This window comes from Saccopteryx leptura, chromosome 12, assembly GCF_036850995.1.
Source record: "Saccopteryx leptura isolate mSacLep1 chromosome 12, mSacLep1_pri_phased_curated, whole genome shotgun sequence".
In the NCBI taxonomy this organism is placed as follows: Eukaryota; Metazoa; Chordata; class Mammalia; order Chiroptera; family Emballonuridae; genus Saccopteryx; species Saccopteryx leptura.
In genome coordinates this window covers 22,083,283-22,109,863 of record NC_089514.1, presented here as the reverse complement: position 1 = coordinate 22,109,863, position 26,581 = coordinate 22,083,283, and the positions used below count along the sequence as shown (strand labels likewise).

Genomic DNA, 26,581 nt, shown 5'->3' with positions numbered 1-26,581 from the left:
TGGCAACCTCGGGGTCTCAAACCTGGGTTCTCCATATTCCAATTCGACGCTCTATCTACTACGCCACCGCCTGGTCAGGCTTAATTCTTCCTTTAAAAAAATTGGAATATTAATTTAGAAATTTGAAGTGTTTATAGAAGAACTGTACACAAGGTATCTGATTAAATTTGGAAATAAATCCTAATGTAAATATGGATATGTAAAATTGAGTAGTTACCTGATTAATATATCTATTTTAATAATCTTTTAAAATATCTGTTTAATTTATAATAGCATTAATATTTTTATAGCTTAACACGTGAATATTTTTAAATGCACTTACTATTTATAAAATTGTAAAGGAAATGATGCTTGTTCATCTGTAGCTTTATTTAGTATCAGCCACTGCTAATTGAATTTTTCCTGGTGTCATTTATCAGCAAATTAGTCAACATATTGACATTTTCTTTTGTCTCATGCTTTATTTGCTGTTCTTCAGCATCACTGTCATAAACATGAAATAATGGTGAACCACAAGGTGAAATATAGGCCAAGACACTAGGAAACACTTGGATTTAAATCTGTTTAGGAGCAAGGTAAAATATATTCATGGGCATACTTGGTTGGAATAAGGAAGTCCAAGTTTGCAAAGTACTGTAACTTTTGAAAGTTTTCAAATGTGAGTAATGATAGCGCAGTTTCCGGAGAGCTATCCATTTCCCAAACCAAGTCTCGGAATCCGGAGCCCTGAAACAAGCATACGCGAAGCGTTGCCTTGTACATCACCACAAGCGGTTTTACTTCGGAAAGCAACAAAACTATCTGCTGGTTTTTTTTAACAGGCATTGCGGCCTCATTTGCTGTCAAGCTTTTTAAAGCCTGGATGGCAGAAAAAGATGCCAACTCTGTTACCTCTTCTTTGAGAAAAGCCAACTTAGACAAGAGGCTGCTTGTAAGTATCGTTGGACAAAGGGGGCTGCGTGCGTCATTCTTGGGTCGCGATCGTCCGCGCCTGCGCTGTAATTCACGACTGGAAGGCCCGGATCGGTGTTGAATTGAAGCTTGGGTCCTCTTATTTCTATATTATGACACATAGCAACTAATTCCAATGTAATCTTTCTTTCAATAAATGGGATGATTAAATGAAAGACTCATAAGGAATACAGAGAGTTTCTGATTTGGAAGTTTGTTGACAGAGTGTTAATATTTATCAGAATTAACACTTTCTTTTTTGACTAGTAACTATAGAAATTTGAATTTTTCATGTAAGGTCATACCATTCCCACCTAGTTAGACATTTGTGATATCTCGGGTTATATTTGAATGACACATTTATCTGAAATGCATGTTGTTTTGTTAACAAAATAAAATTTTAAACAAGATTCCTTGTTAACACCAAGATTTATTTGAAATACTAAACTGTTTAAGAAAGCAAATTGGTTCATTGTAGTTCATTTGAAGCTCCCATTATCACAATTGCTTGATTATACTTTTATTTCTCTATTTTTATATTTTTCAAAGAAAACCACAAAAAATATTTTGTTCTCATAACTTCTATCTTATCCCTATAATTTCTTTCTGCCGGAAGCAACAGCTGTGCAAATGACAGAGAGTCTGCCAAGTGAAATTGCTTTTACAAATTTAGGACAAAGTCTAAAATTAAAAGACACCCTTGCCGCTGCCATCTTCTCTTTAGTTGGTCTCTCATCTGGTTTTCTCTTCCAATATGCTCCAGCAAGCAAGGGTGCCAGTCCATGGAATAATTCTAAAACTGCCTCATTGCATCTTCAGTGACTTAAAATTCCATAGTCTCTTGAAGTTTGCCTTAGAATAGTTCTATGTGTGTCTTGACAGTCTTTAGAATATGATAGAAAAAAAAATTAAGTTTCTAGTTAATTTCTGCCACAGGTAATACTTTTCATTCCACATATACTTCTTGAGTGCCTGCCCTGTGCCAGGCACAGCCCTAGGAGCTGTGCAGCCAGTAGAGGACAGGGTGGAAAAGTTTCCTGCCCTCATGGAACTGACTCTAGCGACTTTGGTGGATCCCTGTCTATAGCAGGAAAAGTCATGAAAGACAAGTGAATAGGTTGCTGAGCAGGGAGGGAGTTCACACGAAGGAGCATAGTCTTGTCTCCAAGTCTGGATTAGTTTTGTCCTGGCTGGGCGGGCTCCTCTTACGTCCATATAACTTTTTTTTTTTTTTTGTATTTTTCTGAAGTTGGAAACGGGGAGTTAGTCAGACAGACTCCCGCATGCGCCCGACTGGGATCCACCTGGCATGCCCACCAGGGGGTGATGTTCTGCCCATCTGGGGCATTGCTCTGTTGCAACCAGAGCCATTATAGCGCCTGAGGCAGAGGCCACAGAGCCATCCTCAGTGCCCGGGCAAACTTTGCTCCAGTGGAGCCTCGGCTGCGGGAGGGGAAGAGAGAGACAGAGAGGAAGGAGAGGAGGAGGGGTGGAGAAGCAGATGGGCGCTTCTCCTGTGTGCCCTGGCTGGGAATCGAACCCGGGACTCCATGCCAGGCCGACGCTCTACCACTGAGCCAACCAGCCAGGGCCCATCCATATGCCTTTTATTCTGGGACCCAGGCTAAAGGAGCAGCTTAGAGGAAGGCACACAGGCGACTGAAGTGAACTCCTCCAGGACATTGATTGAAAGCACACCTTCTATTAGCCACCATTAGTCACTGGCCGTGGGGTAGGACATTTAGTTCGCTCACGGGCTTCTTCTCCACCCCTGCAGACGGGCAGCAAGGAGGGGCTTCTCCTAGTACCTGTTCAAAGGAGAGGGGTGAATGAGAACAAAGATACAATCTATGAAAGCTTGCCACAGAAGACTCAGTTATTTTGTTATTTTTTAATTTTTATGAAGTGAGAAGCTGGGAGGCAGAGAGACAGACTCCCACATGTGCCTGACCGGGATCCACTCGGCAAGCCCACCAGGGGGCGATGTTCTGCCCATCTGGGGCGTTGCTCTGTTGCAACCAGAGCCACTCTAGCGCCTGAGGCAGAGGCCACGGAGCCATCCCCAGCACCTGGGCCAACTTTGCTCCAATGGAGCCTTGGCTGTGGGAGAGGAAGAGAGAGAGAGAGAAAGGAGAGGGTGAAGGGTGGAGAAGCAGATGGGTGCTTCTCCTGTGTGCCCTGGCCAACAGTCGAACCCAGGACATCCACATGCTGGGCCAACACGCTACCACTGAGTCAACCGGCCAGGGCCACTCAGTTATTTCTTAAAGCAAGTGTCCTTAGAGATACCATAGACAGAGCTTGGTTAACTTAATTAGATCACTTCATAAAAAAATTTTTTTTAATCTATTTCCTTTTTGAAACATATATCATTTAGCTGTTCTTACTAGGTTTTGAGGTCTACATATATTTATTATTTAAGGCATGAAGAGCATAGGTTGCCATTTCTACCAGGAACACTGTGTGCTCAGTGAGGGGCAGGGAACAGTCTGTGCAGGAGAACCATTCCCGCCTGACATGTGCTGACTCAGTGAATGAGTGAGGAACTGGAAGGTCAGTCTCACTGTGAGGAGGAAGTTTTGTTTCATTAACACATAGTAACTTTATCTTTGGCTCTGTCCTAGTACCTTTTAGAAAAAAATAGCATATTCTTCAATTTTAGCAATTTCCCACTTCTATAATACAGACAAAAGAAAATTTTGTAGCTACTCAGAGAAGAGGGGGGATGTGAAACGTCATTCCCTCGTCACTGCAAAAGAGAACAGTGGTCAGGAATATTGGCCGGAAGCGTTTCTGGAGTTGGGGGTATTAGAAGGGATAGAAGGGGCGACCTTACCTTTATGGGGCTACCATTCTATTGCAGGAAGCAGTCAGTGAACTAAACAATTCAAGTATGTAATAGAATAGAAAATGAAAAGTGCTACAAGTTAAAAATGAAGCAGGGAAGAGCTAAGGAATGTTAGAGCGTGGGATGCCATCTTCAATGAGAGAGAAGACCTCTTTGATCGGCTGCAATTTGTAGGAAGACTTGGAGGTGAGGGTGTGAGCTAGACAGATATCTCCAGGAAGACGAGTGTTCTAGGCAAAGGGAACAGACTATGCAAAGGTTTTGAGACATGGCGAGTTGGGGGCTGCAAGAGAGAGAATTTGGTAGGGGCTAGAGTATGGGAGATCAGCTCAGAGAAGTATCAGGGCCGTAGCATTAGGGACTTGGCTTTTATCCTGCGTAAAATAGGAAGCTTTTCAAAACTTCTCTGTAGATTTGTCTGTGATGTGATGTGGGGTCTTAGCAAGATGACTCTGACTATCGCATTGAGAATAGACTCAGGAGTAAGGGCAGAAGAAGGGAGAACCTGTCTAGGGGTGAGATGAGGGAGGTTTAGACCAGGTTAGGGCTTTCTTAGCAAGTACAAACCATGTTCCAAGGCAATAAATGTCATGAGATGTTTTAGACAGACTTTGCCTCAGTTTAATCTGAATGATAATTTTTAATATATTATGTACATTCATGAGGACTTTGGGTATAGTTTATATATAAACTATGAGTAATGTATTTGAAGACATTGTGCTGAACATAATTATAGAGCAAACTTTTCAGTCACTTTCTGTTGCCTTATTTTTTTGTCTTTATTTTTTTCTTTTTTTTATTATTTTTATTTTTTTATTGAATCCAGAGAAAGGAAGGGGGGGAGTAGGGGGAGCCAGAAGCATCAATCTGTTTCTGTATGTGCCCCAGCCAAGGACCGAACCAGCTACCTCTGCACTGCAGGACAGTGCTCCAGCCAAGCGAGCCATCCAGCCAGGGCCAGCCACTCTCTTTCTAAATACAATATTAAATACCAGTGCAGGATAATGGAATGAGTATCGACTTCAAGGTCACACAGCTCTGTCCCTAAATACTTCTGGTTGCATAATTAGGGCAAGCTGCTTAACCTTGTTGGCTGAGTTTATCATCTATAAAAGTTTCTACTTTAAACAGTATGAGCAACGGACCTGCCACTTCTTGATTCGTAGCAGAAACTGAAAACTAAATTAGTTCCCTGCCCCCAAATTTGGAAGACCTCTTGGACGTTAGCACAAATGACAGTGACAAAATTTCAGTCTGGTGCAAAATGTTTGCTTTCACATGAACGCGTGTTTCATGCTGCTCCCACCACCGGCTCTGTTCTGATATTTTGAAACTCATGACTCAACAAGGGAAATTATGGGATAATGGTATAAGAATATTGAAAATTGAGTCATGACTTAGATGCCATCTGGCTATATTCCTATTACAGGGTCACAGCCTAGATCTTTCTTTCTTTTTTTTTTAAGATTTTATTTATTCATTTTAGAGAAGGGGATGGAATGAGCAGGAATCATCAGCTCCCATATGTGCCTTGACCAAGCAAGACCCGGGTTTCAAACTGGTGATGACAACCTAGATCAGGAATCAGGAACCTATGGCTCGCAAGCCAGATGTGGCTCTTTTGATGGCTGCATCTGGCTCGCAGACAAATCTTTAATAAAAAATAATAATAATGTTAAAAATATAAAACATTCTCATGTATTACAATCCGTTCATTTCCTACAGCTCATGTTCATGGTTGCGGGTGGCTGGAGCCAATCACAGCTGTCCTCCGGGACAACACCAAATTTTTATTGGATAATGCATAACGTACATTATATGGGTCATTATATGGCTCTCATGGAATTACATTTTAAAATATGTGGCATTCATGGCTCTCTCAGCCAAAAAGGTTTCCGACCCCTGACCTAGATCTTTCTATTGAGATTTTTATTGGAGCTACTTGGCCATTGACCATACAGTGGTGGGGAAAAGTAAGTTTACAGTTGTTTATATGGAAAAAGACATGCAGGTTATAATTATTACAATAGCTTTATTAATGCAAAAGAAAGTCACAAAGGCATACTTACAACTGTAAGTCTACTTTTGCCTACCACTGTACATATGCAAATCTAACCAACATAAAAGTTTAGATCTATTTTTCAGACTGCAGCAGGCTGAGAAATGTGAGAGCTTTGAAAATTGCCTTAATATTTTAGTTGGGTGTTAAAGTCACACAGAATTAGAACATGACTCAGTGTTCCTGAGCCTCTGCCAAGCTGTGTAAGGTAAAATGGAAACGAGGTAAAAATAAGAGTAGCCATGGTGTATTGCTCTTTTTAAATTTTCCAACCAAATTATATAATGAACTGAAAAGTTGGAAGAGAGGGGTTAGATTTGATCTCTCCATGAACTTGAGAGCCACCAGCATTAACAGGTTTAGTACAAATCTCTTTGGCGCCTGAGCAAGTATTTTAGAATAATAGCAGCATTTTCTCAGAATGAATAGAGGTCCATGCGATGACATGAGTCAACGTTGGTTTTCTAATGTTTTCTCAAATTATTTCAGCTTTATTAAAACTGATTTGTCTCTTAACTCACAGTTAAGGAAGCAGTGTGGCTATTTAATGATTCTAATACTTTCTTGTCATTTTGAAAACACTCTCAGTATTCAAAGTTATCTTATTTGCATGTAATTTCGCAAATTCAGTTCTTTAATTACATGTGCTATACTTTGATGAAAAGAAAAGGAGAACAGTTCAAAATGAGTGAAGGTACTTTATCAAAGTTGCTTCACTTTTTTTTCTCTTTCTTTAGAAAACTGCCTAATTTTAGAAAGTGTTTAGAAAATGCTCAAGAAATATACATGGAGATTCTTTTTAAAATTAGTTCTTGTTTTTTTTCTCCCAAATAGATGATACTCAGAGGGCTATTTGAATATTAAAATGTCGTCCTTTCTGTTAGCTGAAGTGTGAAGAGCTTGTGGTGTAACAGTGTCTCCTTTTCTCTTCCAGGAACTCTTTCCAGTTAACAGACAGAGTGTGGATCATTTTGCTAAATACTTCACTGACGCGGGACTCAAGGAGCTTTCGGATTTCCTGCGCGTCCAGCAGTCCCTGGGCACCAGGAAGGAACTGCAGAAGGAGCTCCAGGAGCGTCTGTCTCAGGAGTGCCCCATCAAGGAGGTGAGACCCGGAGGCCGGCGTCACTCCAGACCGGTGGTTCTCAACCTGTGGGTTGCGACCCCAGCGGGGGTCGAATGACCAAAACACAGGGGTCACCTAAAGCCACTGGTCCAGACAAACAGAGGAATGACGTAGACTGTGAAGCAGGCTTTACCTTCCTCAGGGAGACCTCCCTTTGCCTATTGCTATGAGCTTTATACCATTCAAATTAGTTCCGTTTCTGAGTATTGATTGATTCAGAATTTTCTAGAATGTTCCAGAAATAATGGTTATTTCCACACAAATAACTTACTTTACCAAGCTGCTATGATTATCAAAAAAATTTTTTTCTGTCAAATAGATTTACCATTTCCTATCAGTATACCTCGAAAGTGGTAGTTTTTCCATTTTGTTGCAGGTTATATCACGCAGTTGAACATTTGGTTGTGTTTGAAATCACCATAGTATTCTGTGTCACTGGGAGTGAATTACATATGGTTGTTTTGTTTTGTTTTTTAATTTGAAGGAAAAATGGTCAATGGTTGTGAATTCGTAGCGTGGGAAAAGACCAGGTGGACCAGTGGCTTGTTTGGTCCCACTGACAATAGCTGTGCTTCCGCATTATGTAATTACTACATTTTTGTATAGCTGTGTATAAAAATAGTTTGTATAGCTATAGTTCAGAGGGCTAGGACTGGATTTTTTTTTAAAAAATCATGGCTGGAGAAAACTTCCTGTTTGATCTTGCAACACTTTTACATTACAATACAAAAATTAACTGAAGGGTCCTTTCCTTTTGCCACGACTCCTGAGCTCCTAACCCTCACCACCCTGTGTGCTTTCAACACTGCAAGGTACCTCATACGGCTTAAGCCCGGGGCGTTCCAGACTGATACTGCCCAGCAGATTGCAATGGTTGGGGCACTAGGTATTGCTAAGCCTCATGGCGTTAAGGTCAGCAATATATTGAATAGCATTTCTCCAAGCCAGACCTTGAACAGGATTTTCGATGGGAAAAAGTAAAACCAAAAAACATTGTCACGATTTTGGTGGCAGAGATGTCCCCAACCAGCCCTGGGACTGGGGCTTTCCATTCCCCGTGTGCTTAGATCCTTCTTAACCCACTGCAGCCAGGTCGGCAGGAAGGAGAACAATATGCTTTGACTAAAAAAGACAAAGGTGAGGGGAAGTTGTACTACTCACAATGTGGTACGCTTGAGGTACATTATGATTATATCATCACCTGAGGTTCTAACCCAGGGGTTGGGAACCTATGGCTCGCGAGCCAGATGTGGCTCTTGATGGCTGCATCTGGCTCACAGACAAATCTTTAATAATAAAAAAAAATGTTAAAAATATAAAACATTCTCATGTATTACAATCTATTCATTTCCTACAGCTCATGTTCATGGTTGTGGGTGGCTGGAGTCAATCACAGCTGTCCTCCGGGACAACACCAAATTTTTATTGAATAATGCGTAACGTACACGGGTCGTTGTATGGCTCTCACTATGAAAATATGTGGCATTCATGGCTCTCTCAGCCAAAAATGTTCCCGACCCCTTTTTTAACCTCTGTGGTTTTATTTTAAAAGGAAAAACAATTTTTCTAAACAAGTTTGATATGCAGTTCACTTAGGCAGACCTGTATTTCCTACTGTGAGATCAGAGGATAAATTTACATATTTAAACTTAATTCATAGGGGAAAATAATCTGCTGACTGCAGATTATTAATCTGGTGCTGCATTGATCTGCATCATAAAAATTGCCTTTGGCACTGCACAATTTATTTGTAAATTAATATTTCACTGAGGTGGGCATGAAGATCATCAAAAGTAATAATTAAAGAATGAATTATGGAGAACAAACTTCTCTAAACCCAAGATATTACCCATTAAGAGCTTTAAAGGTGAGGGTCAGAGGCAGAAATTACCAGCTGGGTTGCCTCTGTCAAACCCCAGGGAGGTCGGACTGGCTCAGGGAAGCCCTGCTTTGCTGGCCCAGGGTTCCTGCGTGGAGAGAGGAACTCCCGAGGAGCAGAGACTCCTGTGTTCTGTTATTCAGCAGCTCCTGGCCAGAGCTAAGCCTGTTAATTTTTTGGACTAAAAATAAATCTGCTTTGAGAACAAATCATTGTGTTTTTTGGTCCCTTCTGTAATCTGAGAACACTTACCAGGAAGGGAGGGACTGAGGGGAAGATTCATGTGCCCCAGCTCTTCTGCTCACCAGGACCGTGGTGTACCTGCTGTTCTCTGACTCCTTCTCCGTGGCATGCAGGTGGTGCTCTACGTGAAAGAGGAAATGAAGAGGAACGAGCTGCCGGAGACAGCGGTGATCGGGCTCCTGTGGACCTGCATCATGAATGCCGTTGAGTGGAACAAGAAGGAGGAACTCGTGGCGGAGCAGGCCCTGAAGCACCTGAAGGTACCGGGCTGAGTAAGGACCAGTCTCTGCTGTCAGCCACCGCAGCGTCTAAGAGTGGGACAGACGGGCTCCGACCTCGACTCGCCCCGCCTCCGACCAAACATGCATTCCTAATTATTTTCTTTTCGAGTTTGCCACCACCTAAACCGTTTCAGATATAAGAACCTATGCCCTACCTAGGGGTCAGTCTTACTCAAAACAATGTCAGAAAATCTTCAGAATAGTCATATATTCAGTATTTAAAGTTAAAGAGAGATTCCCCCTAACTATTTGTTGTCCTGTTCTACATGCCGTAAATTCTTTTTTTTCTTTTTTCATTTTTTTTTTTTTACAGGGACAGAGAGAGAGAGAGAGAGAGTCAGAGAGAGGGATAGATAGGGACAGACAGACAGGAACAGAGAGATGAGAAGCATCAATCATTAGTTATTTGTTGCGACACCTTTGCTGTTCATTGATTGCTTTCTCATATGTGCCTTGACCGCGGGCCTTCAGCAGACCGAGTAACCCCTTGCTCGAGCCAGCGACCTTGGGTCCAAGCTGGTGAGCTTTTTGCTCAAACGAGATGAGCCCGTGCTCAAGCTGGTGACCTCAAGGTCTGGAACCTGGGTCCTCCACATCACAGTCTGACGCTCTATCCACTGCGCCACCACCTGGTCAGACTGCTGGAAATTCTTAGTGAAGGTTTTTGTTTAAGTAAACTACAGATTGACATTAGAACTTGCAGAGTACCTGAGTGGTGGAAGAAATCAACTACTTGTGTAAATTGTGTATTTTTATGCATGGATACTTGTGTCTTTACTTCTGTGAATTTTCTCCTCACTGAGAAGCTGTGTTTAGATGAGTGCAGGGTTTAGATCCTGCCTTCAGAGTTCACACTTGCATTGGGGACTCAAAGACTACCCGTAAACTAAGTTAGAATATAAATTAGCGGTCGCTCTCAGTGTCTGTGGGAACACGCAGTGAGTAAGCTAGCAGGTGCGGTTACTCCGCAGAGCTCCTCGGAGGCGATAACTGTTGAAATGAGTAGATCTGGGAGAAGACAATAGCTCCCATCAGTGACTGGAAGCCAAGGACATTTGAGGCAAAGGGAATGATTTGAACAAAACCATAAGGAGAACCTCGCTCTGTCTCATTTTCATATCTAATAAACATAGTAGCACAAATATATATATTTGTGCTTCTTTAATATATTCAGAAGTCCATATTCAGTCTTCTTTTAGTAGGTACACTGAGAAAAATCTGATAAAGATGCCAGAATAGAAATTTCATTTATTGGGCACACTAGAATAAGATAATCCTAAAAGTGAATGTTTCTGAAGCAAATCTCCAGATTGCTGTTGTGATTCAAGTGCTGTCACCCCTGTGCGTCCCACGAAAGTGATCAGCTGCCTCCCGTCTCTCGCAGCAATACGCGCCACTGCTGGCCGTGTTCAGCTCCCAGGGCCAGTCGGAGCTCGTCCTCCTGCAGAAGGTGCAGGAGTACTGTTACGACAACATCCACTTCATGAAAGCCTTCCAGAAGATCGTAGTCCTCTTTTATAAAGGTACCGTCCGCGTGTCCCGCTGCTGTGTGCCCGGGTGTTGCTGCAGCTCTTAGAGAGGCAGGGCAGGGGGTCGGGGAGAGGGCAAAGTGAGGGTCACACCCATCTTCGCAAGTTTCAGTGAGGCATCATCGTATGCGTAGAGAGAAGATGCAGAGGCCATATGCCGGCCCCCAGGAACCAGCCCAGTCAGGGCCCATTCTCACTGGTGGGACTTCCGGAAGACTCGAGATAAACTGGCCATTATTTGGAGGGTGGGTGGGGGGAGAAGGGTGGTGAAAAAAGATGTAATTATATAAAGTAATTAGGTCTGTTTCTGAATGATAAGGATTAGCTCTGAGAACAGTGATTATCCAAATGCTATGGAAAAGCTATATTTAGACCTTTTCAGGTACCATAAAGCTGTCTTTAAAATTACTGAAATAATTAACCTTTTTACATGCTATTGTAGTTATTTGTCCCAACCATTCTCCTATTTTCCAAGGAAATGGCTATTTTTAGACTTTCACATTTACTGTCTTTTCATTGTATTTTTAAGGAGTAGGTTGCCATGACAACTGGCACTGCCTTTCATAAATGACTGCTGTTAGGGCTCTAACTGATCTCAGCCTCTATACCTACCATGTATAAAAAATGATCCTGACTGTCCTTTGCTCTGTTTGTGTCATTTCATGGGGGAGAATAGGGAGCACTTAAGAAATGATACATTTTGAACATTATATAAAATGCTTATTAGAAGTTACCATGATCTTAAGTGGCATAATATCACAAAAACTGAAGTAGAAATACCAGCCAAATCTTTCTTTTCCTTTTGATGTGTTCTTAGATTTGTCCATTTTGAGTGGTAATTTGGGCATTTAGAATATAAAAAAAATTATGTTATTGATTAATAACGTTTTTAAATGCATAATATCATTTCACAAAGAGTTTTAATCAGCTGTCCAGGTTCTTTATTTTCTTGTTTCTTTTGGGGTTTTTTTTGTATTTTTCCGAAGCTGGAAACGGAGAGACAGTCAGACAGACTCCCGCATGCGCCCGACCGGGATCCACCCGGCATGCCCACCAGGGGGCGATGCTCTGCCCATCCAGGGTGTCGTTCTGTCGCGACCAGATCCACTCTAGCGCCTGGGGCAGAGGCCAAGGAGCCATCCCCAGTGCCCAGGCCATCTTTTGCTCCAATGGAGCCTCGGCTGTGGGAGGGGAAGAGAGAGACAGAGAGGAAGGAGAGGGGGAGGGGTGGAGAAGCAGATGGGCGCTTCTCCTGTGTGCCCTGGCCGGGAATCGAACCCGGGACTTCCGCACGCCAGGCTGATGCTCTACCACTGAGCCAACCGGCCAGGGCCCTCTTTATTTTCTTAATTTAATTTTTATTGATTGATTTCGGTGAGAGAGGAAGTGGGGGTTGAGGAGGACAAGAATGTCAAGCTGTTCCTGTATGTGCCCTGACCGGGGATTTAACCAGCAACCTTTGCACGTCAGGGCGATGCTCCAACCAGCCGAGCAGTCCAGCCAGGGCAACTCTCAGATTCTTGAAGTGCATCCATCTTGCCCACAAGTGTTTGGATATTTTACTTTCACAGCACTTTGGCACAATTTGTTTTTTTTACAGGGACAGAGAGAGTCAGAGAGAGGGATAGATAGGGACAGACAGACAGGAACAGAGAGATGAGAAGCATCAATCATCAGTTTTTCGTTGAGACACCTTAGTTGTTCATTGATTGCTTTCTCATATGTGCCTTGACCACGGGCCTTCAGCAGACCGAGTAACCCCTTGCTCGAGCCAGCGACCTTGGGTCCAAGCTGGTGAGCTTTTTACTCAAGCCAGATGAGCCCGTGCTCAAACTGGCGACCTCATGGTCTCGAACCTGGGTCCTCCGCATCCCAGTCCAACATCTGTCCACTGCACCACCACCTGGTCAGGCAGCATAATTTTTTTAATTGAATTTACTGGAGTGACACTGTTTAGTAAAATTACATAGGTTTCAGGTGTACAGTTCCATCACACATCATCTGTACACTGCATTGAGCATTCACCACCCCAAGTCAAGTCTCCTTCCATCACTATTTATCCCCCTCTACCCTCTTCTATCTCCCCTACTCCCTTTCCTTCTGTAATCACCGTGCTGCTGTCTCAGAAAAAGCGTGTGGTAACTGTCAAGTCTCATTTGAGGTTCAGGATTTGGTGTTTTTCTCTGTCCAGATCTGAACTAGGTCTTTTCGGGTATAGTCATGAGATAGCAATATCCTGAAACTGGGGTTTAAATGGTGCCCAGAGTGATCCACCAGATCCAAACCTGCAGGTATATTGCCAGCCCACCTACAGTACCCGGCAACCAGGAAAGAGGCAGGGCCCACCCACCTGGCAACCAGGAAAGAGACAGGGCCCACCCACTCAGCCGGCATTCTGTCCCCGCTCGCCACTGCTGGCTCCTCTTCTAAGCTGGTAGAGACCTGTGAGGTAGGCTTCACACTTGCTTTGTGGGTGGTCAGTATTTTCCACTACAGATAGAAAAGCACACTGTTTACAAACTAGTAGCCTGAGTGTACGTTTTTCTTTCTTGTTGTTTAATAGCTAACTCAAACAGTGTCTCTAACCAAATATTTTTTCCAAATGAGACAGAGCTAGCTGTTTGAGCCTCATCTGTAGAAGCACCTAATTTTATTTTGTATTTCATTTACAAAAGAATAAACAAACTTCTCTTTATCAGTAATGGCATCTAGGTTCATATCGTTAGTACACACAGACTCAAGGGAAAACCCCAGACTTGGGTTGGGGGCCTAAGGAAGAGGCAGGCCAGCGCAGTGTGGCGATGGACAGCTTATTCAGGGTCACGTACAAACGAGGCGTGTCTTGGGCGGCTTTCTCGGTGCCATTGGGCAGTTCCCAAACAATCATAGAGGGAAAAGGGGGAGATAGTCATGGGCACTGGCACACAAATGTTCCCAGGTATGGGAAACTGCTTACCCGCTTGACCAGGTCAGGACAGCAGCCTGTCGCAGCACCAGCACATCCCGGGAGACAGTGGACGGGTGCTGATGTTTTTGTCCGAATGAACATTGATTGTGATCTGATCGATCTCTAAGGTGGGCGTTAGTGTAAGCAGTCTCCATTCTGGCCTGCATCCATCTCACGGGGCTGACAGTGGCCATGTCATGGAATAGTCTGTCCTCCACACATGTGAACTGTTATAATCCTTCAGATTTCTCATTTTAACCATTAATGCCAACATCCTTCCCCATCATACTCCTTAGTATGGTCTAGACCAGGGGTCTCAAACTCGCAGCCCGCGGGCCGCATGCGGCCCGCCGAACAATTTTGTGCGGCCCGCAGACTAATCCACGAAGTTCAGAATATTTTGGATAAAATTAAGTAAGCCTAGGGGCCTACTTGTATTTTTCATTTCTCTAGCATCCTAGCTAGATATTAGCTTAGTTAACAGCAGTTGTGATGCGAACTACAGTTTCTGGTCGTTTTGTGACACTGAGTAAACTGCATGTACGATTGTGCTTGTTGTACTGATTTTTTTTTTGTTTTCAACTGCAGTGAGAAAAGTGTTGCGTAACAGTTGCCTTTTGTAGACCTAGTGCGGCCCGCCGAAGGGCTGTGATCTTGCTCTGCGGCCCACATGCTGAGTTGAGTTTGAGACCCCTGATCTAGAATGACAGGCCCAGGGGAACACAGGAGGGACATCATTTTCTTCTGGTTTAGCTATTTTTGGAAATGAAATCAGAAATCATTTTTAAATTAAAATCTAAAATATATCACTGACGTATTTAAATGTCATTTTCTTAAGTAGTTGCATAATTTTGCACAAAATTATACGGACAGTCTGTTTTTCTGAATGAAATACTTACATGTTTCCTCTTGGGAACATGAAAGCCCCGAGGAATGATGGTTCCACACCACCGTTCAGAGAGTTACTGTGTTTGCCTCATCTTTTTTTGTTATAGTGGCTTTTACTGTGACCTTCTTTCATCACACAAACACTTGTGCACCGGGAGGACTTACTGTGAGGATTTGGATGCTTTTTAGATGTACTTTCCGTGTCTAGAAACGCTTGATAAACACTGTGTATAAAACACACCTTTCCCAGCTCTGACTTGCAAATGAATCCCCTGCGGAGCGTGTGAAGCACAGATCCCTTGGGGTTCTGATTCCGCAGGTCCAGGGTTAGACCCAGAACTCCCATTTCAGCAGATCTCCTGGTGATACAGTGACTATTGGCCCAATGGGGTATCTGATGCCAAAGGGACAAGTCTTATGAACTCTGGCAACATTTAAGATTATACTTGCACTACTTCCACGTATATATACATTTTATATATGTCAAATTGTGTCTTGTTTGCTTCTTTTATCTAGTGATTCCTTTTATTTATTATAAGGAACATTTTTGCTTCAGTGCAGGTTTTAAAATAATGGAAATCCTTTCTCTTTTTCTGTCTCAATCTCTCATCACACACACTTACACACGCTCACACCTTCCCCATATGTGCAGAACAAGAGGACATACAGCAGGAAGTCAGGGATGTGGTTACTCATGGCCCCTTTGACATACCTGGTTACTTTAATGAATGCCATTATTGAAAGATTTCAAGATATTTTATATAAATAATAGTGGAATAAAAGTGAATAAACTATAATAAGGCTTTGCAGCAATGAAAGAAAGAAGTGGTAATTGGTCATTTAGTGAAAATTTGCTTTCCATATTAAAATCTTGATTTTTATACTTCTAAGACAGTAAGGGGAAAATAGTAAATTTATCCTTAATTTTCAAACATCACATTCACTTTAAAAAATTATTTCTCTTTCTTCCTGAAGCTGAGTACCATATTCTCAGTATAGGTCTGAAAAATAGAATACGACCTTTTCAAGTGTTTTTATCGTGTGTTTTGTTTACAGAAGTTTCCTAGTTTAAATTCTGTTCCTCACACAAATTTTTCTAAAATAAGTTTCTTATTCTTGTTCTGAAAAAAGGTAAGGAATATAGTATCATCATATATTCCCAGCATTGTTAAGATCACTTATTTTTTACTTTGTCCCTCTATGACATCTCTAATGAAATTACTGAATTTCCTAAGTTCCAAGTGCCATAGTATTCTACTTTAATACCTAAATAACTAATGGCATCTAATATTTTGCAATTCTCAAACCACTTTTACAGTATTATCACAAAAGCCTAAATTTTAAGTTAAAACTGTATATTGAGAATTACTCAGCTTTTCCTAAGTGAATGAATGTATCCATGATCCATTGATTGAGTGCAATTCAAGATGACAGCTGTTATGTTAAATGCTGGAGATTAAAAAGTCCCCGACTTCCTAAATTTCAGAGCATAGAAAAGAGCCGGGAATTAGAGTCACCATGTCAGTTGCTAAACCAAGGCTCCCCAGAGAGAGTGCTGAGGGTGGTGGGATGATCATTCAAGGCTCCCCAGAGAGAGTGCTGAGGGTGGTGGGATGATCATTCAAGGCTCCTCCAGAGAGAGAGAGTGCTGAGGGTGGTGGGATGACCATTCAAGGCTCCCCAGAGACAGTGCTGAGGGTGGTGGGATGACCATTCAAGGCTCCCCAGAGAGAGTGCTGAGGGTGGTGGGATGACCATTCAAGGCTCCCCAGAGAGAGTGCTGAGGGTGGTGGGATGACCATTCAAGGCTCCCCAGAGAGAGTGCTGAGGGTGGTGGGATGACCATTCAAGGCTCCCCAGAGAGAGTGCTGAGGGTGGTGGGATGACCATTCAAGGCTCCCCAGAGAGAGTGCTGAGGGTGGTGGGGTGACCATTCAAGGCTCCCCAGAGAGAGAGGGCTGAGGGTGGTGGGGTGACCATTCAAGGCTCCCCAGAGAGAGGGCTGAGGGTGGTGGGATGACCATTCAAGGCTCCCCAGAGAGAGTGCTGAGGGTGGTGGGATGACCATTCAAGGCTCCCCAGAGAGAGAGAGTGCTGAGGGTGCTGGGATGACCATTCAAGGCTCCCCAGAGACAGTGCTGAGGGTGGTGGGATGACCATTCAAGGCTCCCCAGAGAGAGAGAGTGCTGAGGGTGCTGGGATGACCATTCAAGGCTCCCCAGAGACAGTGCTGAGGGTGGTGGGATGACCATTCAAGGCTCCCCAGAGAGAGAGAGTGCTGAGGGTGGTGGGATGACCATTCAAGGGCACCCCGACCATCGGTGAAGGTTATTTGGAGGACGAAGGGAAGGTACTCCAGGGCGCAAGAGTTTCACCACTGATGGTGAAGCACTTGGCTGGAAAGAAGAGGAGAAAAATGTGTTTAATCTCAGGGAACTTTCTGTACAATTGGACAGTGTCTTCCTTTCTTAGTACTTTTACCCTCTATATTCTCAGTTGGCATTTCTGGGAGATCCTAACAAACACTGTAATCTCTCAATCTTAATTAACTCTTCACTCTGCCTTTTTTTTAAATATATTTTTTAATTAGAAGACGAGTTCTCCCTTTTTCTCATTCCTCAGGAAGGAGCTTCTTCCTTTTTAGATTGGACTCTTCACTAAACAAAAGTTGGATTTCTTCTTAAATTTTCGATGTTCATGCTTTGCCTCTTAAGTTGCCCTGTGTGAGTGCTTCTGGTCCTTGTTTATTATTTATTCCCAGACACTAGAAATTTGGTCTCACAAGCAAGTATTTATTACTAAATTACGTTCTTCCACAAACCTCAACTTTGCACAATTTGTCTGATTTTTAGTGGATCTGATAAATTTTACTTATCATTTAGTATCCTTTTCACAAGAGTAGTCCTTGCCAGCGTTTTAGTAGTTTCATGGCCTCTTTCTGCCTCTGGGGGGCGGTAAAACACAGGAATGAGCTCTGAACCTTCCGAAGGAAACACCTGGACAAATTCTGTCACAAAACAACAGTCTAAATCAGCTTTCCGGCAGGTCCATTGTATCACATGCAGTTCATTAGGGTGAGGAGAAAAAATGGAATGTCCCTTTACATGTTGGCCACATTTTTTAATTCTATTTTTTGTTTTATTACATTAATAATAATAGTTCTATAGAACATACATATAATTTAAAATAAAAAAAGATACACATGTTGAGTGTACGTGCTCAAAATTGTTTCATAGGGAAACACGATCCAGTCAGGAGATTGCTGATCTAAATTACAAGCATCTTAAAGATAAATTATATAAAAGGGACTTTTTAAATCCATGTTTAAGCTGATATTGTCTAAACCCAGTTGTGTGCATTTTTAGCCAGTGTGATCTCTTCAGTTGAATACAAGAGCTAATCAATTTTTTTTAAGTTTATTTTGTAAAAAAGTCAGTGATATTTTAAATGAAAACTATCAAATTATTTATCTTGTTTTCATGAGTTAAAATTATATTTTTACTTCATATATATCAGTAGAGTGATTTGTCATCATTGTAATGGATTGGGTAGGTATTGGGGACAATAATAAATTCTTTTTATTGGTTTTACATCTCATTTCCCATTCCAAAATCGCAAAAGACAACCATTAGAACAGTGGCAGTGTATGTATGCTATTATTTTGATCTTCTTCTTCCTATTCTTAACATTAAATAGTCTAATGATAACTTGATGTTATTAAGGCATGTGTGTGGAATTTAGTTTTAGGTGGTAGGTAGTTAAAAGATAATACTTCTGTTAGAAATCTGTAGGAAGTTGGTCTGCTATATCTCTGTTTTTCTCAATGGATTACAATGAAAACATCACTCTTGTAGTTTAGAATATGATGCTGTAGGAAATAAATTAGTGACAGCAATAGAGTAAGCATAGAATTTTGGGTTATGTGTGGATAGTTCTGTGATACATCCATGATGCTCATCTTTATATCTAAATATTCAGATCATCATTGCATCCTGTCCACATTTTTTTCATTTGCCCTTCTTTTCTCTTAAAATAGTAAATCCCCTTAAAAATCCAGTCATTTGAGGTTGCTGCTTAATCAAGATGTGTTTGAAGTTGGCAGGACACAGTGTTCTGAAATGCTAGAATTGCTGATTCATTTGCAAAATTACAAAATAGCACTGTTTCCTACCAGCAAATTAGCACTATAAGAGGTTTCCAAGTCCCAGCTGACTTGCATATAGGCTTGCATTACATCATGCCTGATGGGATATATCATCCTCCTCACTACTTACTAAGCCAGATACTGTACTAAAATATGCCACTGTTATATGGAATTGAGCTCGGTTTCTGTCTTCAGAGAAGTTTCAGGTATGGATTTTTTTTTTATAACAGACTTTAATGTTGAAAGTGGTTGCTTTCTGTTAAACTATAAGACATGAAATTGCTTTAAAACATGCCATTTGTGTAGTAATTTAGAAACCTTTGCTTTGAAATTGCAGCTGATGTGCTGAGTGAAGAAGCGATATTGAAGTGGTACAAAGAAGCACACGTGGCCAAGGGCAAAAGTGTTTTTCTTGACCAGATGAAGAAATTTGTCGAGTGGTTGCAAAATGCAGAAGAAGGTACGATTCCATGTAACAACTTGGTGGCCACTTAGCAAATACTAGCTCATTATAATTCAAAATAGCGTTGTCTTCCACCAATTTTTCTTGCTTTCCTAAAAGTGTAAAGTTCTTGAAGTGTCTTCCATATTAAACATTCAGCCTACATCTTAGCCTTCCTTTCTGAAATCAAGGTGATGAAAATTTCTCTGTGGCAAAAAACCAAAACAAAACAAAGCCCTCTTAAATTATCTGCCCTAATGGAGAACAAAGAGGAGGAGGTAATTAGATCTGAAAAGGAAAGAATACATTGGCCTTAATCACATGTTATGGAAGCATATAGATTTTTATAAGCACCTTTAGCAGTTGACCGATCCTTGAAATGGCAACACAAAGTAGGAGAGTAATAATGGATGAGAGTGAATGCAACTAAGAATGAGAAGTTTATTTTAGGTGATTCAGAGAATAAAAATAGTTCTTTATAGTCTCTAAAAGTACAAAGGATGTTGCATTTTTAGAAAGGCCAAGTTCATTTAAAAGCAAAGGGGGGCCCTGGCCGGTTGGCTCAGTGGTAGAGCGTCGGCCTGGCGTGCGGAAGTCCCAGGTTCGATTCCCAGCCAGGGCACACAGGAGAAGTGCCCATCTGCTTCTCCACCCCTCCCCCTGTCCTTCCTCTCTCTCTCTCTTCCCCTCCCACAGCCGAGGCTCCATTGGAGCAAAAGATGGCCCGGGCGCTGGGGATGGCTCCTTGGCCTCTGCCCCAGGCGCTAGAGTGGCTCTGGTGGCAACAGAGCAACGCCCCGGATGGGCAGAGCATCGCCCCCTGGTGGGCGTGCCGGGTGGATCCTGGTCGGGAGCATGCGGAAGTCTGTCTGACTGCCTTCCCGTTTCCAGCTTCAGAAAAAAAAAAAAAAGTAAAAGCAAAGGGGAAAAGTTTTCTAGGTGCCCTCCTATGTAACCATCTTACCTACTAAATGGACAGACACCTAGGACAAAATTGTGTGGGGGAGGGGGAGTGGTCAGTGGTGGGGAGTGGGTTAGAAACTGTTTCATGACCGTATTTAATGGAAAGAACAACATGACAATCCTGACATTCCTCTCTCCTCCCAGAATCTGAATCGGAAGGCGAGGAAAACTAGATGGCTGACAAGCACAATACCTAGGTCACCACCACACCACACTTGGATGGGGAACGCGAAACCATTGGAAAAGAAACTTGGCTTCTGTTTTCACAAAGGAAAAAAAAAATAGGATAGTTTCCCTTGTGCAAAGGGGGGAAGTGGTTTTCGTTTTTGTTTTGTTTTTAAATGGAGCCCTGAGGCATCAGCTGTTTCACTTGGGACTCTACCTCTCACTCACTGTATGCTAACTCAAAGCCATTCAACCAGGAGTCAGGGCGGGGCCTGAGTCACTCGGCAGACTCCTCTTTTTTAGCTGTCTTTTTCAGGTACTGTGTGGTGAATGCCCCACTGGTGTCTATTACAGGCCACTTTGGTAGTTGTGTATCTGCTCGTGTATGTGATTTGACAAACCAGTTTTTTAAAATAAATGGCTTTATAAAAATCCGGGCCTATATTCTCAGAGCTTTTATTTCTTTACTGAGCATGACTTCCTACACAGACGACGACATTTCAGTGTTATGCTTTCTTTTTTCCCCCATTCAGAATTTTGAGTGGTTCCACTTCTTGTCAACTGTGAAAACGACACTCTTCCTTTAAGCATCATAAAGTAATAAATTTCAGCTAGTTTATAGTGAAATACAAAGTGACCCAAAATTACATGTTCATCTAGGCCTAATGCAATGAAGTGATGTTATTAATAATTATCAGATACATAAACATATAATTTCATACTTTTCTTACATCTCTTAACTCTATTTCCTCCCTAGTTAGAGAAGAGCTAAAATATTGACATATGTAAATTGATCTTTGTTTATGTTATTCATAACTAGATAGTTTTGTTCTTTAAATTATCCTATTCTCAATAGTAGTGATGTGGAACATATTACTGTTGGGAAAGGTCATAGTTTTATTACATAAGTCTTCCTTAACGCTTGAAAAACTTAAGCACCGCCCTGTTGCTGACAGGGCAATGGTAATCTCCAAGACAAACATTATCTAAGTACGAGCTGAAACCAACGGAGGATACATGGGAACCCGTGTTCACCAAGGTAAGAGGTTTTCTAATTTCCTAGTCGTCTAGGAGAAAAAAGAATTCTTTTTCCCCTGACTTGACCACATACTTAAATCTTTAACATGATGGATTCCTTCCGTTTTTTAAATATTAAGTCTTTGATAAATGCATTTTCTTTCCTGTGTAGTTAGAGCATGTTCAAGTTCTCATCCCAGCAATGGACAGAGAAGTATCAATTTGAATACTTTGGAAAATTGTTTATGAGAATGTTATCTTCATTATACAAGAAATAATAAGGGCCTGACCTGTGGTGGCGCAGTGGATAAAGCGTTGACCTGGAAATGCTGAGGTCGCTGGTTCGAAACCCTGGGATTGCCTGGTCAAGGTACATATGGGAGTTGATGCTTCCAGCTCCTCCCCCCTTCTCTCTCTCTAGCTCTCTCTCTGGCTCTCTCTCCTCTCTAAAAATGAATAAATAAAAATTAAAAAAAAAAAAAAGAAAAGAAAAGAAATAATAAGGACTAGGCGGCTGTGGCCAGAAATAATTGTAAGTCATGGACTAGAGTTTTGCAGGACCTTAAAGGACTTAGCGTACACTTGGATGTACTCATAGAGTCTCCTAAAAAAACGGTAACGCTCTTTCATATGGCTTTACTTTTCCAGTTTGCCCGTTCACAACCGCCCTCCTCCTGTCTCACAAAAGGAAGTCCTAACTCATTCATCCCAATACATACAGAACAATGCCGGTGAGATGAAAACCGCGTGGTACTAAACAAAGGGACACTTCTACAATAGAATGCACTGCTCTCATAGGACAGCCCCCTGAGATAAAAGCAGGAAACTGAAAGGGGAGGTATCTGCTTCTTCTAGGCCATCAATTCATGGCAAGCCTCCATTATCTACGCTTCCACCTATTTTAAAAATTAGGATTATGAAGATAAGTGGCAGTCACATCACAGAGTGCATATTAACATATTTGAATTGAAGAAAATAAAAACTTGTAATTTGCCTGACCTGTGGTGGCGCAGTGGATAAAGGGTCGACCTGGAAATGCTGAGGTCGCCGGTTCGAAACCCTAGGCTTGCCTGGTCAAGGCACATATGGGAGTTGATGCTTCCAGCTCCTCCCCCCTTTCTCTCTGTCTCCCCTCTCTCTCTCTTTCCCTCTGTCTCTCCCTCTCCTGTCTAAAATGAATAAATAAAATTAAAAAAAATTTTAAAAAAATAATAAAAAAATAAAATAAAAACTTGTAATTTGAAAATAAACTTGACCAAGTAAAGAAATGCTGACTACCAGTTATACAATATATTGATAGTAGATATATTTCACAAAGCAAATTAAATCATCATCTCTAATATTTTGACAAAATATAAAGATAATGTATTGTCAATTATTCAGTTTATGGTAACAATTTTGTCAGTTTTTATATTTATATTTAAATTTATTAGCCAGTATGTAACAGATTTTTCTTTATTTTATGGGATAAAAAGTAAGAAAACCACTTCATTAGAGGACGTTTGACTTTGTCCCATAATTTCTAAGGTGACCAAACTAAGACCTAGAAAAGCACAGAGTTAGTGACCAAGATGGAACTAAATTTTCCCATATCTATGCTTTTTGTTCCTATATTCTGCTGTCCGGTTATTTATGATGAGAAGGTAAGTTTCTACAGTTTAGAGAAAAGTTTTTAAAACTTGTCACTTCTATTAAAAAACATCTGGAAAATATTTTCTAATCTATAAACTGTAGCAATTATAGAAAACTAAATATTGAACGTTTTCTAGCACAGAGTGTTTTTCCCACACAGGACTGGAGATAGTGATCTTCAGGTGAGCAAGCACGGGAGGTGAGCAAGCACGGGAGGTGCGCCAACGGCCGACTCAGTGTCTTCTCAAACCAGCAGCGCTTTCCTTCTCGGCAAGACAAGTGTCTGTGTGTCCTTTCTCAAAATAAAACCTGCCCCAGTTCTAAAAGTAGTTACATTAGTTATCTATTGCTGCATACCAGATTATCTCCAAGTTTAACAGCCGAACCACGTTTGTGATGTCACAGTTTCTGCAGGTCAGGAATCCAGAAGTGGGGAGCTGGGTAATTTTAGCCCGGGGCCCCTCTGGAGGCTGCGGTCAGGCCTTCGCCGGGACTGCGGTCATCTGAAGGCGGTAGGAGCCGCTTTGTGCAGACAGTGGGGGCTCAGAGGCCGCAGCTCCTTGCTGACTGTGAGCCAGAGAGTTCAGTTTCTCAGCACAGGGACCTCTGCTTAAACTGCACTTGTGTCTTCATGACATAACAGGGGCTTCTCCCAGAATGAATGACTTTATTTATTTATTTTAAGACTTTATTCATTTTAGAGAGGAGAGAAGGAGGAGAGAGAGAGAGAAGAAGGGAGGAGCAGGAAGCATCAACTCCCATATGTGCCTTGACCAGGTAATCCCAGGGTTTTGAACCGGTGACCTCAGCATTCCAGGTCAACACTTTATCCACTACGCCACCACAGGTCAGGCAGAATGAATGGTCTGAAGAAAAAAACCCAAGAAGGAAGCCCTCTTTAATAACCTCATCTTGGGCCCTGGCCGGTTGGCTCAGCGGTAGAGCGTCGGCCTGGCGTGCGGGGGACCCCCGGCCAGGGCACATAGGAGAAGTGCCCATTTGCTTCTCCACCCCCCCACCCCCCCCACCCCACCCCCCCCCACCCCCCCACCCCCACCCCCCCTACCCACCCACCCCCCGCTTCCTCTCTGTCTCTCTCTTCCCCTCCCACAGCCAAGGCTCTATTGGAGCAAAGATGGCCCTGGCGCTGGGGATGGCTCCTTGGCCTCTGCCCCAGGCACTAGAGTGGCTCTGGCTGCGGCAGAGCAACGCCCCGGAGGGGCAGAGCATCGCCCCCTGGTGGGCAGAGCGTCGCCCCTGCGTCGCCCCTGGTGGGCGTGCCGGGTGGATCCCGGTAGGGCGCATGTGGGAGTCTGACTGTCTCTCCCCGTTTCCAGCTTCAGAAAAATACAAAAAAAAATAAAAAATAAATAAATAACCTCATCTTGGAGGTGACATAACATCTCTGCCACATTCTATTGCTCTCAGTGACCAACCCTGATGTAGTGTAGAGGGACTCCATGACGCGTGAATACCAGGAGGTGGGGATAATTGATGCCACCAGCCCGTCTTGGAGGCCGGCTACACAGTAGTACATACATATTAAAATAGATCCTGGAGAGATTAAAGATCTTTACCTAATGCTAAAGGAATGAAAGCACTAAAAGAAAATACAGGAAATATCTTGATAATCTTGGCACGGGAAAAGCATCACAAAAGCCAACGAAATTTGAAGTTCTTTTCTATGTGGAAGGATACATGCATGAGTAATAAACACCAAATGCATGCGGAGTCAGAGGAGCTTCAACAGCCTCAAAGAAAATACTTTTTATAAAAATAAAAATACAATCTGGGGGTGCGGGATGCTTTGTAGTTAGTATGGAAAATAATACAATTAATCAATAATAAGAATAAACTCTGTTTTCTGTACTCACAACTCTAAGCATTTTTTTTGCCCCACCTTGTATAAAGAGCATCTATAAATCAATAAGAGAAACAATTGAAAATACAAAAAGAATAAAGAGTCAATTCAAATGGGCAATTAACGTGGAAAGATGCCTGTTAGTAAGGTTGTGTGAAGCAATAAGATAAAATGTTTTAAACTCATTGGGTTGGAAAAAAAATTGTCAATAATCAATGGGAGTGTGAATAAATGGGTTCTTTGCTTTTCTACATGGCCTTTAGAGATAAAATTTAGTAATAAATATTACCATTTTTAAATGCCTGCTCGTTGACTTAGCACCTCCGTTTCTGAGATCAGTCCAGCAGTGCGCCCCCAGACACGTGTGCAGCGACCGCTCTGTGAATGAGAAAACTGGAATAGACTAAGACAGATGGTAAATCGAAAATGTCTGTGAGAAGGGAAATAAATTCTGATAAATAACTTCCGATAAATCCATATTATGGAATGACGTGGACTCAAAAGGATGTTCATAATATATCATTAAAGAAAAAATGTTAGAAAGAATGTATTTTGTCCATTAATGAAATCTATGTGTGTATATAATATACCTGTATAAATATGTAGAGAAGGGGTATTCTCTAATAATTGTTTTAAATAGTTGCTATTTCTACATAAATCTTGGGCAGGGCTGGGAGGAATAAAAGGGAAAGGAGAATTTTCTTTGTTTCTACTTGAATTTCTTTAGAAAAAGCATGCAAAATAATTATAATTTTAAATATTAATACATATTTGTATGCTTTTGGAATGTTTCATTTTTGAAGAAATGAAACATTCCATAGTATTCTGCCACAGAGATGAACACTTCTAATGTTTTTATATTTTTACAAAGAATTTGCTTAATTCTTTAAAAACTAAGTCTATTCTATCACATTTTACTATATCAATAACTATTCTTCTAAAGCATGATTTTAAGATACATTTAATTGTTCTTGTCATGAATGAAGCATAATCTTTAGTACTCTATTATTCAATAGGAGATATTTTAAGATTCTTTGCTTTTAAAAATAACCACTTACCACCTAAATCTTTGTTCACCTATAATTATTTAGAAAAAAATATAGAAATGGGATTTGAGCCAAAGCATTTGAATATTTTTAACACAATGTATTTTTATACTATATATTTTCTGAATTTGTATTTATACATATGAATGCATTTTATACCTATTTGGGGTATAGAGGTCAAGGCAATATCAATTTTTAAATTATCTGTTAACCATTGAAAACATGAAAGTTTAAATTTCTGAGTTCAGCAGCTCCAATTTGTAAAATTGTAGGGACAAGGGAAATTGAAAGATTTTATGTTCAAGCCAAGAAAAACCAGCAGTTTGGAAACATGTCAGGTCCTGCGTGGTTATGGAGTCATCTGGCTTGAGCCAACGTGGTCCTAGCTCAGCTGGTTTCAAATCTCTGACCTCACCTTCTCTGAGGCGATGGAAATTATTTCTTTCTGCTTTGTGCGTTTTGGAAGATGGTAGGCTATAAAGCTCATCTTAATAGATGCCCCTGAACCGCCATGGCCCTCCACTTGTGGAATAGAGGGGAAGAAATGTTTCTTCCAAGTC

The 26,581-nt window shown here is 41.7% G+C and overlaps 1 protein-coding gene across 4 annotated transcripts in view; it reads left to right on the top strand.

Moving 5' to 3' along the window:
* BZW2 (basic leucine zipper and W2 domains 2) overlaps positions 1 to 20,902 on the top strand; it is a 63,702-nt gene extending 42,800 nt beyond the window's left edge. For all 4 annotated transcript variants that reach the window (XM_066353747.1, XM_066353750.1, XM_066353749.1 and 1 more), the window contains exons 7-12: positions 822 to 931; positions 6,793 to 6,963; positions 9,220 to 9,366; positions 10,772 to 10,910; positions 19,233 to 19,355; positions 20,445 to 20,902. In XM_066353747.1, coding sequence (XP_066209844.1) covers positions 822 to 931; positions 6,793 to 6,963; positions 9,220 to 9,366; positions 10,772 to 10,910; positions 19,233 to 19,355; positions 20,445 to 20,473 — 719 coding nt within the window. In that variant the 3' untranslated portion in view covers positions 20,474 to 20,902. The remainder of the gene's footprint in view (positions 1 to 821; positions 932 to 6,792; positions 6,964 to 9,219; positions 9,367 to 10,771; positions 10,911 to 19,232; positions 19,356 to 20,444) is intronic.
* The last annotated feature ends 5,679 nt before the right edge of the window (positions 20,903 to 26,581 follow it).